Here is an 18,112-nt window from a genome sequence, read left to right as displayed (position 1 = left end):
ATATTAAAAGTATCTTGACTTTGTAACTTAAAATTATTTTTTCAACAAACAAGAACATTTTGAAAATGATGATTGTTTCAGATGTATGTACAAATCTAATTGACTATTGTTGCTTTATGCAGAAGTTTGAAAAATGTTGTTCTGTTTTACGTAAAAATCTATAGATTTAAAATATTTTGCACAAAAACTTTGTTGTTAAGGTGTTTGAATAAAATATGTCAATTCTGACCAATTTTAACACTGGTCACATAAAAAAAATGCCATTAGATCTACCGTGAAATAAGTGATGACGCGGAATTGGTGATGTTGAGTATATGCTTCAATTAATAGGTGTACTTATTTCATCATGCATTTAAATGGACTAAGCTAGATCTAATTATCTTAGTGTAATTAAAATGGAAATAAAATAATGATAAAATATATCTGAAATTGAAAACGCAAAGGAAAGAGACTAAATTTAAACTTGCAAGAATTATCTTCTTTATATAATGTAATTGGCGTAAAATGGCGGGAAGATTGTATCATTTGTTGACGTCATAGATTTTTGATGACGCGAAAGTTTTGTTACGTCACTGAGTAAACATTACAAGCGGAAAACGCCGAGGACGGAGGACGAAACGATTTTTAAAACGTTCATATTTTAATCAAGAAGAGTTCGTAAAAGTCAGAATTTGAAGTATGTATTTGAAATATTGTGGATTGCTTTTCTGTCTTATAATTACTATTGTTTACACATCGGGTATACCTTTGAAAGACGACGCTTCTGCGACAAAAAATGTTGATTTTGACGACGCTCTAGACATTGCAAATACTGGAGATATTTCTAAAAGAAGTGTAGAAGCAGATGATGATGATGACTATGATGTTGAAAGGCAAAAGCGAAGCGACGATTTGAACAAAATAGAGAAGATGTTGAATGAATTGCAATCCAATAAAAAAGAAGATACAGTCGATGTTGATGACGATGCGGAACATGACGATGACAAAAGGGAATCTCGTGGTGCAGAATCCGATGATGATGATGATGTTGACGATGATGATGACATGAATAGACAAAGAGAAACCCGAGGAACAGATGATGAGGATGATGACAAATCAGAAGTTGAGAAAGAAAAGAGAGATACTGATGATGATAATGCCGATGCTACAGCAGATGATGATGATGACATTGCAAATAGAAATAAACGGGGAGTAGAAGATGATGATGATGACTTTGATGCTGCTGATGATGACGATGATGATGACATTTATAGTAGAAATAAACGAGATGTACATGCTGATGATGATGATGACTTTGATGCGAAGGATGATGATGATGATGTTCATGTAAGCAGAGTTTTGAGAGGTGCTTCTGATGATGATGATGATGCTGATGATGATGATGACTTAGATAATGACAACTTTGGACCAGAAAAGAGAGATGTAGGAGCAGAAAGTGATGAGAATGATGTGAATGAAAACATGAATTCAAATGGGAAAACCCATAGCAGGAAAAGAAGAGATTTAAGAGAGGTGAATGCTGAAAATGATGTCACTGCTAATGCTAAAAATAAGCATATCATCTCAAAGAGAGATAAAAAACCCGTAAAAAAACCCGCAAAACCTAAAGGATCAATGGGATGTAAATCTAGAAGATCATTAGCAGGTATGGAATTATCTTTAACATAATTTATTAGATTAATTCAGTTTTACTGGTTGGGGACCACCAAAACCGGACAACCACCAAACCCTGACGGCCCCGAAAATGCTTGATTTAGAATTTTCTTTGTTCAGTGGTTGTCAGTCACTTTTTAATCAACAATAAATGCACGTTTCTTCTATAATTAAGTAAATAAATTTATTTCATCCTCCGTAAATGGTAATATTTTAATGTCTATTTCAAGAATGTTGACGTTGAAATTTGGGGGTCAAGAAAGCAATGCCTGACCTCATATAACAGCAATAATTATTTGCAAAGAAAACAATAGAATATCCAAAACTTCAGCATTTGCTGCTGAAATATTGTGTGTCATGTTAAAAATTAAAAAAGAACACCAAAGCTTTTATCTGAATTAAATCAACGTTATTACATATCTGTCCGGACACATGGTACTGTAGTATGTACAATTTAGGTAATTTTGATACCCTCCTTGACGGGCCTCGGATATAAGTGTCAACATAATCAGAAAAAACAAACTAGTTTGTTAGTTAGGAGAAGAACCTAGCTGTACTGTGTCAAATTTTCGTACCTCTAGCTTTAAAATTATGAAATTTGTATAGAAAAATGTTCAAAAAGTGTCCGGTTGATGGTCCCTGACCAGTATCCATGTGATAAGATCCAGGTCATCCAAAGTATATCAACGGCAGAACGAGTGAAAAATGCTATAATTATCTTTTGGCTAGTTGTATCTGTTAAAAGAGACATTTTTTGTTGCAGTATAATAATGCACTGTTTACCATTCAAATGTTTTTTAATTAATCACTAAGGTCTATCGGCCTCTTTATTATATTCCTCGAACCATGTGCTATTCTATACCAAATTAACAATGCATTCAAAATTGATATCTATTTCTTAATTTTCAGCTGAGTTAATATTAATGTTATCCAGATATGATATAGATCTACTGAATTAATTTTGAAAATTCAGTTAACTTATATAGCTCATAACTTATGTTATCAAGTAGCCAAGTTTAAAATCATTTAGCCTACTATATTACGATTTTTGAAAAGAAAAAAAAACTTGTTATATTTTGAATTTAATAATGCTACCATAAGTTTGTGTATTTCATATGTTAACAGATGATTTGAATTTGAAAGCTGATGATAATGATGATGATGATGACTTGGAAAGATTAAGAAGAGAACTTGGAGGTCTGATTATTTCTAAATACATTTTATACATGCATATCTATTGATTACATTTTCTTTTAAACTGCCTCTTCATGGTCAAATCTGTTAATTATCGGTATTTCTACCATTTTAGATCAATCTGTGTCTGTCCAAATTTGAATTTTAAGAATCCTGTACAATTCTCCTCCTTGACAATTCCCCTCCCAATCATTCTGAGTGATTTTTGACAACAAGGACTATTCCTCTTTGTATTTTTGATAGGGCAGACAATACCTCTCAGACAATGTAAATTATAGGCTTAAATAATTATATCTAGTGATTTTTTTTTATTTGGGTGGTGATAATTAAACATCTTTATAACCCTTTACCTCATATATACGCGAAACAACGCACTTTCAACCACCTCCTCTTTTAGGCCTCAAATAGTGAAAAAATGTCCTATTTGGGCCCCAAACACATGTTTTTGTTTGAGAAAAGTTGCTAAAAATAGTGAGCACTTTTTTGGCGCCGCCCCCCATCTAAAAGATACATCAGGGGGTTGCTAGAAGGGGGATGTGCCCCCTTCTGTTTGTGGGGTTTGAAGGTGGGGGGGGGGGGCGGCAGTCCCCGTCATCGCCAAGAAAATTTTGGACTTGTGAGAGGCTAAAAATGACCCCAGGTTCATCATATTAAAGGTAACGTGTAACCAACACTGAAAAGCCTTTGACTCTATCACAATCCATTGAGAAGTTGCAGCACTTTGAAATCAATTTTGATGGAAAAAATCATGGGAAAATAGTGACTTTTGGCAATTTTGAGATGTCCCCTCGTTGCCATGGTAACAGGAAATTTAAGACTGAGCATGTCGCTACAAAGGCAATGGTCCAGTCAACATTTGTTCCAAGTTTGATTAGTATTGAAGCTTTTTCATAGTTTCATAGCAGTTTGAACTTGTAACAGGTGGCTTTTCAATGAAAACGGCCATTTTTCACAATATGCTCATGAGGGAAAGGGATAAGTAACACTAACTCTAAATACTTTTCTTCATATTAGGTTTTATTGACACAGATCAATACTGTTTTTTTATTACTTTTTCTTATTTTTATAGATATACAACTTATACAAATGTAGAAATTGTCCTTGGTGAAATAAAAACCGGAGGGAAACACCCTAATAAGAAAAAGGAGGGTAATTGTCTGCTGTGATAAAACAATTTAAGGGGAATTTTCCACCCTGTAAAAAAAACAAAACAGGAGAGATTGTCAAAAATAAATGTTGAGGGAAATTGCAAAAGGGTAATTGTCCTGATAGTTAACTTTAGGTAAGGTTAACAGGGAAAAAACCTTGTTTGAAAAAAGCAAAAATGGAAATCTAAAAAAATTTTTGTTATAATATTGGGAAAAAATGGAATTTTTCATGGACTAGTCCGAAGAAGGAACAACTTTATGGAATCTAATTCTAATAAAATAAAACAGAAATAATAATATTAGTGACATGCTCTAAGTTAAAATACTCTCATTGTTACAGATCTTGATGCTGACGAAGAAGAAGAGGATGATGACTTTGAGGGAAGAAATATTAAGAGAGATCTTGCAGGTAAAAATATAATAGTTATTTCCACCATTTTTTTCCTAATGCCTTTTAGACTGGGAAATTTTATCATGGTAAACATTAATTAAAAAAAACAAAAAAGAATTCATACGATCACTATGATGCTTGAAATTTAAGGAGAGTTATTGCCCTTGTTTAAGTTTACATCAGCAGTTTTTACTTAGTGTTTGATGATAATCAAACAAGCCTGTGAATGCATTTTGCTGCTTTAAAAAGCTGAAACAGAATAACTTAGAGTTTCTGTAATACACATTCGATACACCTTCAATAAATTCCTTTATTTGCAGCTGATGACGATGAGGATTTAGATGCTGATGATGATGATCTTGAAGTAGAAACACCAAAAGAACCAGTTACTGCAGAGAAGGCTAAGGAACATTCCAGAAAAAGGAGAAGTCTTGCAGGTAGTTTTTACATCAATATTTTTCCAAAGATTGTGATGGCGTTGTTATAATTCTTACTGATGTAGAGTTTACATCTTGCAATTGCAATTTGTCAAAATAAGTTAAAGATGTGTAAGGTCGGGGGAAAATATTTTGTGTTCATTTTCCAGGTCTTGGTCAATTTTCTGCCTTTCTTTAACAGTTTGAATTCTGTGTATACAGTATAATAAAATTACTAGCTGCATTGAAGATTCACTCATCTTTCCAATATCAGGGCTGCTTCTACTAACAAAAAATTCTTTAATTAATGCAGTTTCCAAGGTTTTTTCCTCCCTTCTTGAAAAATACTGGTTTACTTTCCCCAAAATTTAAGGGAAGGGCCTGAGGCTTTCACTATCGGTGTAAAATGAATACTTTCTTTTTCTCTGAATGGGGACATTAACATGATGAGTAAATGGAATTTATATCTGCTTTATTTTGTGGTTTTAAACAGTTTTGTGCTAAGTCGTTCATACATTGGAAAAATTAATATCTTTTCTAGAGTAGTTACAAAATTTTCAATGCAAGTTCCAGCAATTATTTGGCATTAGTGCCTTCAATGTACTCGCTATTCTTCATTGTAAAGGTTAAAATAACAACCTAATAGCAGTTTTAAATATAAATATTAATGTACAATATACTTCAGAAAATTTAAATGAAAACATTGATGAAGATGCTGATGATGATGATGCTGATGATGATGACGATGAAGATTTCACTAACAGAGAGAGAAGGGATGTTGATGGTAAGGACTTCATATTTTAAGTTGATTTTACAAAATATTACCATTCTATGGTCTAAGTTTCAAGTTTGAATTTGAATATATTGGATATAAATGTGTCTCTGTTTAACAAAAAATGTACATGTTCATTCATACATTATAAGTGCAAGATATTATGACTAACAAAAGGAGGTTATTTAAGAAATAATATATCCCAAACAGTGATTTTATCGCTCAATAAAATCACTGTTTGGAGTTCTGATGCAAGGAATTATATCACAAGGGCGTAGCCTGAGTGATATAATGAGTGATATGAACGACAAACAGTGATTTTATCAAGCAATAAAATCACTGATTCGGATATATTATTTCGATTATAACATGATATAAACAAATAAATGCTGCAGTACCAGGTATCAAGCTAAATAATTAATTGCGCCTGATTTGTTTCCGTACTTATTTTCAGCACTTTGCACTTTTAATGGTTATGTCATAATGTCGAATGGTTACGTCACATGTCTAAATATAGAATGTCAACAGTGATTTTATTGCATAATAACACACAATTTTGGTCCTTCTTAAGTTCTATGTTCAATAGTGAAAAATGCGGTTGTGTTAGAATTTTTAGTTTTGCATGAGGGATCAAAATATTGTATATTTCACAAAGTGAAAACAAACTGAAAAGCTTGAATACATTAGTTATCTTTATTTACTTCCTGCCGTTTCTGGACAATATTTTATCCCAAGCAGAATGAAATTATGAAAGTTGTAAGGGGTATACTGGGCAGTTTGGTTGTCTGATTGTCTTTGTCACGTCATTAAAAGCTTTCAACAAATATAATAAAACTTGACAGGAATAATTGTCATGATGTCTACTTTTGTATATTATGAAAAGTTTGACCTTGATCATAAATCAGACCTTGACTTTCATTAAATTTTGCTAAAATTGGCTATTTCTTTATAATTAATGGCTGTTTGTATTCATAATTTTTGGATATAACAATCCCTTGACATTTGGACTTGGTTAAATTCAGCCTTGACCTTTACCTGTATATGACTTTCATGGAAAACTATTTTAATTTTGCCAAAATTGGCTATAAAATTATTATTAACAAGTGGATTTGATTCATAGTTTGACAAAAAAACAACTTAACATTAAATGATCATGTTGAACAACACAAGTTCGACCTTGATGTTAAAATGGCCTTGACCCTTAAGGTCAAAATATTGTGTTTTGCTAAAATTGACCATGGTTTTGTTATTATTTAAGGTTCGTAATATTACTGACTATTGCAGAAATCTGGATAATGGAGGCTCCAGTAGTACTTTTGAGATCCATATAAATCCAAAGAGTTTTGGTAAGGGATAGGGTGTAAAGGGGGGTTATGGACTAAGTCATGCAGACGATGCTGTACTGTATAGATTTTACTTAGGATGAAAAGTAAATTCACAGATAGTGTACATCCTTCAAAAGTTATGTTATGTTACTTATAGGCACAAAAATATCCCATAATCTACTTAACCTGTACAATTGATTTGCCCTGAATTGATTTGGAAAAGTTGACATGAAATTTAAAGCGATTTTTGTCACTAAAGGCTCAACACTTCAATTAAAATCATTGCTTACTTCTAAGACATTTTTTATTTCATACTATTATTGATGCAGCAAAATTAATTCAAGTTTGTCAAAAATATGTTTTACACAGAGGACTTTGATGAAGATGAAGATGATGATGACGATGTTTATACTCGGTTTAGACATGCAAGAGATTTAGATGCTGATGGTAAGTGAAATGAATTAAAGAATCTCCATGATGTAATAGGAAAGATTGATCATATTAAAGCTAAACATGGCTGAAAATTTTGTCCAGTTTTGAACTGAGCTATTATCATTGTGAGCATAAAAAAATGGAAGTTGATCAGCCAAGAGTATAGAGTCTAGCTATACATGAATAAAAGTAGGAACTTTAGGATAACTACTTCTGTTTCCAGCAGGGTTAGGGTTCATGAGAATAAAGGTGTTAAATAACAATAATTGAGCCGCCTCATGACAAAATCAACATAATGGATTTGCAACCAGCATGGATCCAGACCAGCCTGCGCATCCGCGCAGTCTGATCAGGATCCATGCTGTTTGCTTACAACTCTATAACAAGTAGAGAAACTGATAGCGAACAGCATGGATCCTGATCAGACTGCGTGGATGCGCAGGCTGGTCTGGATCCATGCTGGTCACAAACCCATTATGTTGGTTTTGTCATGACGCGGCTCATATGTTCTTTTTTCGTAATAATTTGATAGTCCTATACCATATTATTAGCCGCCTGGGCAAAAACATAGCATTTTAGTTAACAAATTAGCTATTATGAAGGATTTTTTTTTGTTGGTGGAGAAGATTTAGAGTAAAAAGTTTTAATCATATGAAAGATACCCGTAAAACAATTAGTAGTTGGTGTGGACATACCAAATTGAGTCTGACTTTGAAATGTTTTAAATTATTATTATAACTTAACTTAAGTACAATGTATTCACATTCAATCTCGATCTGAATCCAAATGTTGTTACTTAAAAAATGGCCTCTGCATTCAGTGTAGATTCATCCTGTTTATGTGTGTTCTTTTAAAGTTTTAGCTCCTCAAATTTAGGCATCCACCAAATCATAAATTATAAATTAATTGATACAAATGCAGGGATTTTTCCACGTTTTTGGGAACACGACCCATACCCATGGAATTGGAAATTTCAGTGGTGTTTTGTAAAATTGGGAAAAAATGCATTACTGAAATTTTGCAGTGATTAATGTATGCAAACAATTACTATCTAGGATGGCATCTTCAAAGATTTAAGCACTTTTATAGTGAAGGAGCCCTTATTGGCAAAGATTTGAGAATTTTTATTCAACATTTTTATTTTGTAACTTTCAATTCAATGGGAATTTTTTCCTGTGGATTCAGATTGGGAAAATAAATTAATATACTATTTTCAATTGGGAATATGACCCAATAACGGCTATAAAATAAGCCAAAAAAAATCCCTGAAATGCTAAGCAAATTATGTACTGTTAATACTGGTCTAATAATAAAGTTTATTGAATGTTTAGATGATGATGATCTTGATGAAGACAGTATGGCAGGCAGGAACAGACGTAATGACGATGATGATGACGAGGATGTTGATATTAAACATAATGAAGCTATGAAAAAAAGAGATGCAAAGGGTATTGAAATTATTTTTTTTTTAAAATACCAGTCATCGAATTTAGCACTGGCCTGGTGGCCCATGGCCAGTGAAAATTAGTTTGGGCCATGAAAATTTTAAGAAAATTTAGTTAAATATATAGTAGAATAAATTCAAAACTGGAATTCGAGCTGGTAAATTGAAAATCTTAAATTCATTGACTGAAATACCTATTTAAAGTCTCTTGAATCTAAATGATGCTGCTATGTTTAAAAAATTTAACCTATAGATGTATCTTTTATTCATACTGAATATTTCTTTTGATTGTACCAAATATATAGAGGATATTTGTTTAGTTCAGTGTAAGATGGGAATATATTTCACCGAGTGAGCACCAAAAGGTATATTTCAAGAGTGAAATATGAACTTTTGGTGTTCACAAGGTGAAATATATTTCGATCTTACACTAAACTAAACAAATTTTCTTTTTATTATATGCAAAGAAACGTTTTAAAAAGACATTTAACCTAATACTGAATGAAAAGCGCGCCAAATAATAATATAACGTGACGTCATTTACAACGTCACGTCATTAAGTTGGTTCCCAGTACTGTGCACGCTGGTATTTCACTGAAACAACGTAAGGGGCTTAAATTCAAAACAGTGAAATTATCAAAGTGGTAATTTCACTGTTTCAAACAGTGAAATTACCATTTTTATTTCACTGATATATTTCTATATAAACCACCGAAAAGCATGTAATAAATAGAGAATAGTCAATTACATGTATTTGTTATGCTCCCCGAAAAACTCCGGGGGAGTATACAGTCGCCAGGTTGTCAGTCTGTCCGTATGTACGTCCCGAATTCGTGGCCAGCCCATAACTTTGTTATTTGAAATCAGATTTTACAGCAATTTCACAGAAATGATCACCATATTGATCTGAAGTGTCGCTTGTAACATTTTGGTCGCTACCTTGAAGGTCAAGGTCACAGCATGACCATGAAGCAAAATCATGTCCGGCCCATAACTTCATTATTTGAAGTCGGATTTTGCAACTATTTTTGGGTAAAAGTGCCGTGTCAAAGAACTATAACTCTATCTTGCCTGATTTTGGAGTTACTGCCCTTTGTTCATTTTTACACTTTGAACTTTGTCCAGGACGTAACTCTAAAACTATAAGAGATACCAACATAAAACTTTGTAGGTAGATATATCTCATTATGTAAAAGTGCAGGTTAAAAGAACCATAACTCTGTCTTGCCTAATTTTGGAGTTATTGCCCTTTGTTCATTTTTACACTTTGAACTTTGTCCAGGACATAGCTCTAAAACTATAAGAGATATCAACATGAATTTTTGTAGGTAGATAGATCTCATTGAGTAGAAGTGCAGTGCAAAAGAACCATAACTTTGCCTTGCCTAATTTTGGAGTTATTGCCCTTTGTTCATTTTTACACTTCGAACTTTGTCTGTGACATAACTCTGACACTACAATAGGTATACTTTCCTGTGTCCAAAACCTATTCTGGGAGCATCACTCAGTCCAACTGATTCTTGTTTAGTTCAGTGTAAGATCGGAATATACTTCACTGAGTGAGCACCAAAAGGTATATTTCACGAGTGATGCAGCCACTTGTGAAATGAAGAAAGATATAATTGTTACTTTGCACAATGGTTTGTATCTATAAGTAAATAAAAGAAACAAGAAAAAAAAACTAACAATTGTATCTAGAAGTAAATAAAAGAAACAAGAAAAAAAAACTAACAATATATTGTTCAAATGCTTCGTAATTAGTCAATATTATATTCCTGGGCATTTGAACTGAAACTGTGCATTATTCTACAATAGTGCACTCAAAAATGATATCCGTTTCCTAATTAACTATCATCTGTCATATAACCTATTATCATCACAGGTGATTCTGAAGAGGATGATGATGTAGAAGCAGACAAAACTAATAAAGCTAAAAAAATCAATAAAGCTAAAAGATCAAATGGTAAGACAGGTTCACAGTCATCAAATTTAGCACTGGCCCGGTGGTCCATGGCCAGTGAAAAATAGTTCGGGCCAGAGAATATTTTAAGAAAATTTAGTTAAATATATAGTAGAATAAATTCAAAACTTGAATTCGGGCGAGTAAATTCAAAATCTTAAATTCATTGACTGGGTTCACATGTTCACAATGCTAAAAAGTGCCCCTACATCATTACCATGACTAAAAATGTCTTCTTTCTCGGAATAAGCATAATAAAGTTATTATAAATAAGATTGATCGAGAACTTAGATTTAGTTTTTGGAGGAATTGGAAGGTAAAGTGATGCATGATTGTTTAGTGTCACTAAGTCTATTAAAATCCAATTGAGTCCTGCTTAAGTGGTTTGGCAAATGATGATATTTCCTTTTTAATTTTCTTTGTTTTACTTATAGAGGATATTGAAAAAGTGTAAGTTTAAAACTGAATTTATTAAACAAGTTGAATAGAATCATATTATGCAAGCCTCTGGTAGGCATAATATTATTTTCTCCAACGATTTCAATATATTTAGTACTTAAACCTACACAAATTTAATATTCTATCTATCACTGACCAAAAATAAAGAGGGATAAAGAATCATTTTTCATTGACTCGCCTATAGTGTAACGCTAACATTTAGCGCGTCTTAACGCTATGTTTATATAAAGCAAATGACTTTCATCTAAATATATGCATAAATATATATAAATATATGCAATACCATTTTTACAGAGTCGAAAAAACAGCACAGGCATATGATAAAACATATTACTAAACCCTGCTAAAAATCATCAATAGACTAACTCGTCTTTCAATCTGGACAAAACCATTCACCATTTTGAGGGAAATTTTATAATGAAAACAAAAGGCTAAATTTTAAAACAATACATATCTGAACTTTGCAGAAAAAAATTCTAAACAAGATGATGATGATGATGATGATGATGATGACAAAGTATCTCAAAAGGATTCTGCAAAAACTCGAGCATCTCATTTTCAAAAAAGATCAGATGGTAAGTGTTAAAACATTATGAGTGCAATACAGTGAAACATGCTTATAACGAATTTCTCGGGACCTAGCAAATTACTTCGTTATATTCGAAATTTGTTGTATCCATACAACGAAATTTCGTTATAAGTACTTGAATATAACGTATTTTTCGCTATAGTAGAAGATCCAATAATCTATAAGAAAATTGCTTTATTAAAAATGTATAAAGTAGATAATGAAAAACAGAACAAAATAATGATATGATTTTAATCAATGATGGTGATAATCTCAATCAATATATGGTATTACAAAAAAACAAAATTACGTCAATACGAACTGGCTAGTATATCATTCTTACACTATCGGATTTTTTTTCTATATAAACAAAGAAGGCCCGAAGTGTGCATTATTCTTCATCAATGCACTCGCCGTTCTTATTACCTCCCTGTGTATTTTCACATGAAGGGCGCCATTTTGTTTAAAAAATCTGATAAATAAAAACATTTTTTGTCGAATTTTGTTGTGAAAGCTATCTACAATAAAAGAAAATGGTCTAACTAAGAAAATGAATCGGAACACCAATATCTTTAATTCAGTCGTTAACGCTGTACAGACGTTTTAAGTGTTGTTTACGTGACGTCACAATGTAGCGCCAAACAGCACGTGCAAAGCAATCAAATCAAGTACGCTATTTTAATGTCGCAAACGAGTTAAGTTTTACATTTATTTCACTTTTGATAATTTGTATTTCGCTTGAAAAATTATAAAGTGAAATAAAATAAACAAACAAAGTTTTTCCAACGTTTTCAAAATTCGTTATTCTCAAAATGTTTCTACACACGGTAGATTTAACGACAGTTTTTTTCAACCCACTGGAACAGCCTTTAAAGAACATTTCTATGGGAAACTCTCAGGCGAAAACAAATTTAACCACCAAACATAAAGTCCAACTTTATAATAATAATTCTAATATTTCTTGACGTGTTAGAATGGAAATAGATATTAATTCTTCGTGCATTATTGTATATTCTAACACGACCCGCATTTTTCCCTATTGAACATAGAAGAACCGAAAGTGTGTGTTATTATGCAATAGAGTCACTGTTTGACGTTCTATATTTAGACATGTGACGTAATCATTATACATGTGACGTAACCACTATAAAATCCGACGCGCTGACAATAAGTACGGAAACAAATCAGGCGCAATTTTGCTTAATAGCAGGTACGGCAGCGTTTATTTGTTTATGTCTATTAGAATCGAAATAATATATCCAAATTGGTGATTTTATCGCTGGATAACATCACTGTTTGTCGTTCGGATGCGCATCATTATATCACTCGGGCTACACCCTCGTGATATAATTCCTCGCATCCGAACTCCAAACAGTGATGTTATTGAGCGATAAAATCACAGTTTGGGATATATTATTTCTTAAATAATGCACGTTTTTCGTTCAAATGCTTTGTTACGTAAATTAATCACTCAGGCCTATCGGCCTTCGTGATTATATTACTACGCAATTGAACTCAAACCGTGCATTATTCTACAACAATGCACTCAGAATTGATATCTATTTCCTAAACATCATTAATTTACGATGTTAAATTAAAGTTAGTTTTTCCTAAAGAAGTCACTAATCTTGGGTTGTTTCGATCCGGAATCTCCCTGTTTTTTACACTTCACTTAAAATTTCAAATTTTGTCTCCAAAGTAATAGCTTTTCGTTTTACACTTCTATCCATTTTTAATCAAATAATCATGATAAAAACTGTTATACACGTATGTCTAGAAATATATCAGCTCAAGTCACATTTCATGGGAATGATTATACTTTTAACAATCGAATTATTATAACGCCTTTTTAACATCTTTTAAAACTTGTCATGAGAAAACATGTGAAAACATATTAAGCCCTTTTTTCAACGCATGATCAATAGAGATGTTATAATTAACACCTGTAGGCAATCACTTGTCTTCTCTTTGTTGTACTGTCAAAAATCGATTTCGCTATAACCGTGCTGATTTACGTTAAAATATGTATCATGGGACCTCAGAATCCTTACGTTATAACCGTTTTTTCGCTGTATCCAAATTCGTTCTAAGCATGTAAGGAGGCAATTTATAAATAAAGAAAGGTTAAAGTCGGGGAATTGATTTCCTTTCGTTATAACCATTTTTTCGTTTTAACCGTGTTCGTTATAAGTGAGCTTCACTGTACCATTTTTACGGAGTCGAAAAAACAGCACAGGCATATGATAAAACGTATTATTAAACCCTGCTAAAAATCATGAATAGACTAGCTCATCTTTCAAACTGGACAAAACCATTCACCATTTTGAGCGAAATTTCAAAATATGTACCAACATTGCATTAATAATGAAAACAAAAGGCTAAATTTTAAACAATACATATCTGAACTTTGCAGAAAAAAATCCTAAACAAGATGATGATGATGATGATGATGATGATGACAAAGTATCTCAAAAGGATTCTGCAAAAACTCGAGCATCTCATTTTCAAAAAAGATCAGATGGTAAGTGTTAAAACATTATGAGTGCAATACCATTTTTATGGAGTCGAAAAAACAGCACAGGCATATGATAAAACATATTATTAAAACCCTGCTAAAAATCATGAATAGACTAGCTCATCTTTCAATCTGGACAAAACCATTCACCATTTTGAGGGAAATTTCAAAATATGTACCAACATTGCATAAATAATGAAAACAAAAGGCTAAATTTTAAAACAATACATATCTGAACTTTGCAGAAAAAAATCCTAAACAAGATGATGATGATGATGATGATGATGATGATGATGACAAAGTATCTCAAAAGGATTCTGCAAAAACTCGAGCATCTCATTTTCAAAAAAGGTCAGATGGTAAGTGTTAAAACATTGTAGACTTTTTTGCATTAAGCTTTTAAGTTCACCTTCAATGAAAATTTGATTTAAAAAAAGAAAAAAAGATGAGTATTATAAACATGTAAGATAATGGGGTCCAAGACCAATTATTTTGCTTTCATTATCTACAGTTGTATATGTTTTTGAATGTTAAGATTTATGATAACATAATGATAAAGTGTAATTTTGAAACATATGATTGAACTAAACTGGCTGATTGTTGGAAAGCATGAAACTTTTGTAGCATTTGTACTGAGATGCTGAAAGCTTATATTTTCAACTTTGTATCTCTTAAGTCTATATTTTCCATGACTTCACATCAAAATATATGCATGGCCGTGCAATACCATTTTTACGGAGTCGAAAAAACAGCACAGGCATATGATAAAACATATTATTAAAACCCTGCTTAAAATTTAAATTATGAATAGACTAGCTCATCTTTCAAACTGGACAAAACCATTCACCATTTTGAGGGAAATTTCAAAATATGTACCAACATTGCATCAATAATGAAAACAAAAGGCTAAATTTTAAAACAATACATATCTGAACTTTGCAGAAAAAAATCCTAAACAAGATGATGATGATGATGATGATGATGATGATGACAAAGTATCTCAAAAGGGTTCTGCAAAAAAACGAGCATCTAGATTACAAAAAAGATCAGATGGTAAGTGTTAAAACATTGTAGACATTTTTGCATTAAGCTTTTAAGTTCACCTTGAATGAAAATTTGATTTAAAAAAAAAAGATGACTATTATAAACATGTAAGATAATGGGGTCCAAGACCAATTATTTTGCTTTTCACTATCTACAGTTGTATATGTTTTTGAATGTTAAGATTTATGATAACATAATGATAAAGTGTAATTTTGAAACATATGATTGAACTAAACTGGCTGATTGTTGGAAAGCATGAAACTTGTGTAGCATTTGTACTGAGATGCTGAAAGCTTATATTTTCAACTTTGTATCTCTTAAGTCTATATTTTCCAAGCTGTTTGGTAAATTAAGCTTTAGGCCAAAAAACATACATTTTCTGTGTTAACTATGGGTGTCATGTTTATCTGTTTAAATGGGGACGGTCGGTTTTTAGCTAAAAACAAGCTAACAATGTATTTTTTCTGATCTGATCGAATACGGTACGACCCTAGCGGAAAATAGTAACTCCATATTCAGATATATATTGTTATCATTTTGAGTACAACAAAATATTAACAAAATGGCATATCTTGTCATAAAGAAATAAAGTAAATGTTGAAAATCTAAGGATTTTATTAATACGATCAGTTAAAACGTTTAACACAGTTATTACGTCACCGTTTAAACTGTTAGCATTTTTTCTTAACGTGACACCTCTAGTATATTCTTTACTATGCTAAATATCTTCAATGGATTTGACCATATTTCAATCTGGACAAAACCTTTCATCATTTTTTATGAGGATGCTGGCTAATTTTGGTCTGCACTGGGTGCATGGCAAGATTAAGTTGCTGCCAGTAGGCCCAGAGTTAACATGTTCAAGACTTGGCAGATGCAAGATTAAATGCAGCTCGAGGAATTTATACACATTTGAGTTTATGTGTCAGTGCATGCATTCTTTTATGAACATTGATAACAGATCCACATTACTTTGATTTATGAGTGAATGATTACTAAATATGAGCAGACAGAACCAACGTAATGCGTTTGCGACCAGCATGGATCCAGACCAGCCTGCGCATCCGCATGCTGTTCGCTATCAGTTTCTCTACTTGTTATAGGTAAAATGTAGGGTATGAAATGTATCTAAAACACATGTGTTTACTACAGATGACCATGATGATGATGTCACAGATGAACAAAATTCAAATCAAAATGTAGAAGAGAAAGGTATGTTTAAATTTAATGCTTTTACATATTTGTTAACATTGAGTATTTCTGAATATGTGTTGAGTTCTGATTGAAATATATATAATAACTTTCCTGGATCATGATGATCCAAAAAATTTAAAAGTTCTCGAAACAAAGACATACACAGCTGCCTTAAAGTTGGTCACATGTTAAAAGCATTTATCAGCAATACCTGAAATACGGTCCTAAGATCAAGCACGAAAGAGAAATGGAGATTGTTGGTCATGTGACTTATACTATGACTTCAAGCCAAATACAAAAATGTAAAACATCGTCATCATATATAGGAATAATTTCAAATAAGTTTTTACAATTTAAGATACGGGTCATATATAAGAATATTTTGAATTAAAGATACAGGTCAGGCTGGAATGTTTTGCACATCGTATCAATAAGGAAATAAAATATTATTTAGCAGTTTTGTTAAAATGAAGATGTCTTGTTGTATTATTATTATCCTAGATGATCTTTATACATACGGAATATTATGTTGTAGTAGCTTTCTGAGGCTTTGTATTTTGCTACATGCAGCGTTGGAAAATTGATATCTCGCGAGACCGAAGGTCGAGTGAGATATAAATTTTCCAACGTTGCGAGTAGCAAAATACATGGCCCCAGAAAGCTGCTACAACATAATTTTCCTTTTATTATATATATTATCGTTTTAAGTAAAAAGTAGTTTCAATATACTTCACTTGTATTAGTAATTTCAGGAAATGAAATGTAGCTGTCAAGAAATTAATTCATGAATGACGGATGAATACGTAATTTTCTTAACACTGGCCACGCCAATAATAATTTTTGTTCCCGTTTCCAAATGCTACGTTATACACAGCTAAGATCGGAACCAACGTCAAAAATAGTCCGGAATTTCCATATATGGTACCGTATTTGTCACTAACATAATACGGAATTTTCTATCCGTTGAAGCGTATTTGCACTTCAAGATGTGCGTGTATTTATGGGAGAATATTTATAGGTATATAATAAAGCTATTTATATGATTCTAGTTTTGAAATAACATACATGTATTTAAAAATTTCATTTTCAATTTGTAATGAATGTTAAGTTTTAAATTCATCAGATTGGCTGACTGACTGACTGATCAACTGCTTGAATTGAATAATCATTTACAACTTGTCTGTTTCTAAGAAATAGTCAAACTATTGTGATCACAGTGTAGTTGTCTCTTGCAAAATCTTGATTGGGGCCCTTTATTCAAACATTTTGATACAATGTGAAACTTGGAATACTTGTTTGTCTTTAAACTCCTGGCATAATTTTTAGACAAGATTTGCCCATTTTTAACTTTGTCAAAATTGGTTTATGATAGACATTGCCTTAAATAGATGTGTGTTAAAAAGGCAGGCAGTGTTCTTGCTAAATTCTTCTTTTATAGCTAATTTTGTGATGTTTTTTAAAATCATTTTCATATTTAGATCTTATTCATTTTTAAAATGAAAAATAAACTTACAGATATAATTTTGTACACCCTTCAAAAGTTATGTTCTGTTATTTTAGGCCCAAAATATCCCTAAATTGATTTGTATAAATTTGT

At 32.0% G+C, this 18,112-nt stretch overlaps 1 protein-coding gene across 5 annotated transcripts in view; it reads left to right on the top strand.

The window, feature by feature from the left end:
* The first annotated feature begins 572 nt into the window (after positions 1 to 572).
* Positions 573 to 18,112, top strand: part of LOC132715985 (serine-aspartate repeat-containing protein F-like) — a 31,094-nt gene continuing 13,554 nt past the window's right edge. For 2 of the 5 annotated variants that reach the window (XM_060699109.1, XM_060699108.1), the window contains exons 1-13: positions 576 to 1,645; positions 2,779 to 2,850; positions 4,336 to 4,404; positions 4,707 to 4,823; positions 5,488 to 5,586; positions 7,269 to 7,346; positions 8,663 to 8,779; positions 10,658 to 10,738; positions 11,662 to 11,769; positions 14,176 to 14,283; positions 14,523 to 14,636; positions 15,220 to 15,330; positions 16,474 to 16,533. In XM_060699109.1, the coding sequence (XP_060555092.1) occupies positions 679 to 1,645; positions 2,779 to 2,850; positions 4,336 to 4,404; positions 4,707 to 4,823; positions 5,488 to 5,586; positions 7,269 to 7,346; positions 8,663 to 8,779; positions 10,658 to 10,738; positions 11,662 to 11,769; positions 14,176 to 14,283; positions 14,523 to 14,636; positions 15,220 to 15,330; positions 16,474 to 16,533 (2,101 nt within the window). In that variant the 5' untranslated portion in view covers positions 576 to 678. Of the gene's footprint in view, positions 1,646 to 2,778; positions 2,851 to 4,335; positions 4,405 to 4,706; positions 4,824 to 5,487; positions 5,587 to 7,268; positions 7,347 to 8,662; positions 8,780 to 10,657; positions 10,739 to 11,661; positions 11,770 to 14,175; positions 14,284 to 14,522; positions 14,637 to 15,219; positions 15,331 to 16,473; positions 16,534 to 18,112 lie in introns of all 5 variants that reach the window. The other 3 variants (XM_060699105.1, XM_060699106.1, XM_060699107.1) reach the window with 3 other exon arrangements.

This window comes from Ruditapes philippinarum, unplaced genomic scaffold, assembly GCF_026571515.1.
Source record: "Ruditapes philippinarum isolate M1 unplaced genomic scaffold, ASM2657151v2 ctg260_1_1_1_1, whole genome shotgun sequence".
In the NCBI taxonomy this organism is placed as follows: Eukaryota; Metazoa; Mollusca; class Bivalvia; order Venerida; family Veneridae; genus Ruditapes; species Ruditapes philippinarum.
Note: the sequence above shows the minus strand (reverse complement) of the source record. Positions and strands in the feature narration are given on the sequence as shown.